This window comes from Penaeus monodon, chromosome 31, assembly GCF_015228065.2.
Source record: "Penaeus monodon isolate SGIC_2016 chromosome 31, NSTDA_Pmon_1, whole genome shotgun sequence".
Taxonomy (NCBI): domain Eukaryota; kingdom Metazoa; phylum Arthropoda; class Malacostraca; order Decapoda; family Penaeidae; genus Penaeus; species Penaeus monodon.
In genome coordinates, this window is record NC_051416.1 from 31,715,050 (window position 1) to 31,715,254 (window position 205).

At 62.4% G+C, this 205-nt stretch overlaps 1 protein-coding gene across 1 annotated transcript in view; it reads left to right on the forward strand.

Moving 5' to 3' along the window:
• The window catches only part of LOC119593174 (arylsulfatase B-like), a gene marked incomplete at its 5' end in the record, with an annotated part of 4,094 nt that overhangs the window by 360 nt on the left and 3,529 nt on the right, over positions 1-205 (forward strand). The window contains 1 exon segment of the mRNA XM_037942152.1: positions 18-181. Within this exon segment, the coding sequence (XP_037798080.1) occupies positions 18-181 (164 nt within the window).

Here is a 205-nt window from a genome sequence, read left to right on the forward strand (position 1 = left end):
CGTTCTTTTCCTCCCAGGTTGGAACGACGTGTCATGGCACAACGACCAGGTGGTTTCACCCAACATGCAGCAGCTGGTGGACACGGGCGTCCAGCTGGAGCAGAGTTACGTGCAGCCTCTGTGCACGCCGTCCCGCTCCGCCTTCCTGACGGGGCTCTACCCCTACCGCCTCGGCCGCCAGGTGAACCTCGCTTTCTTTCGACTC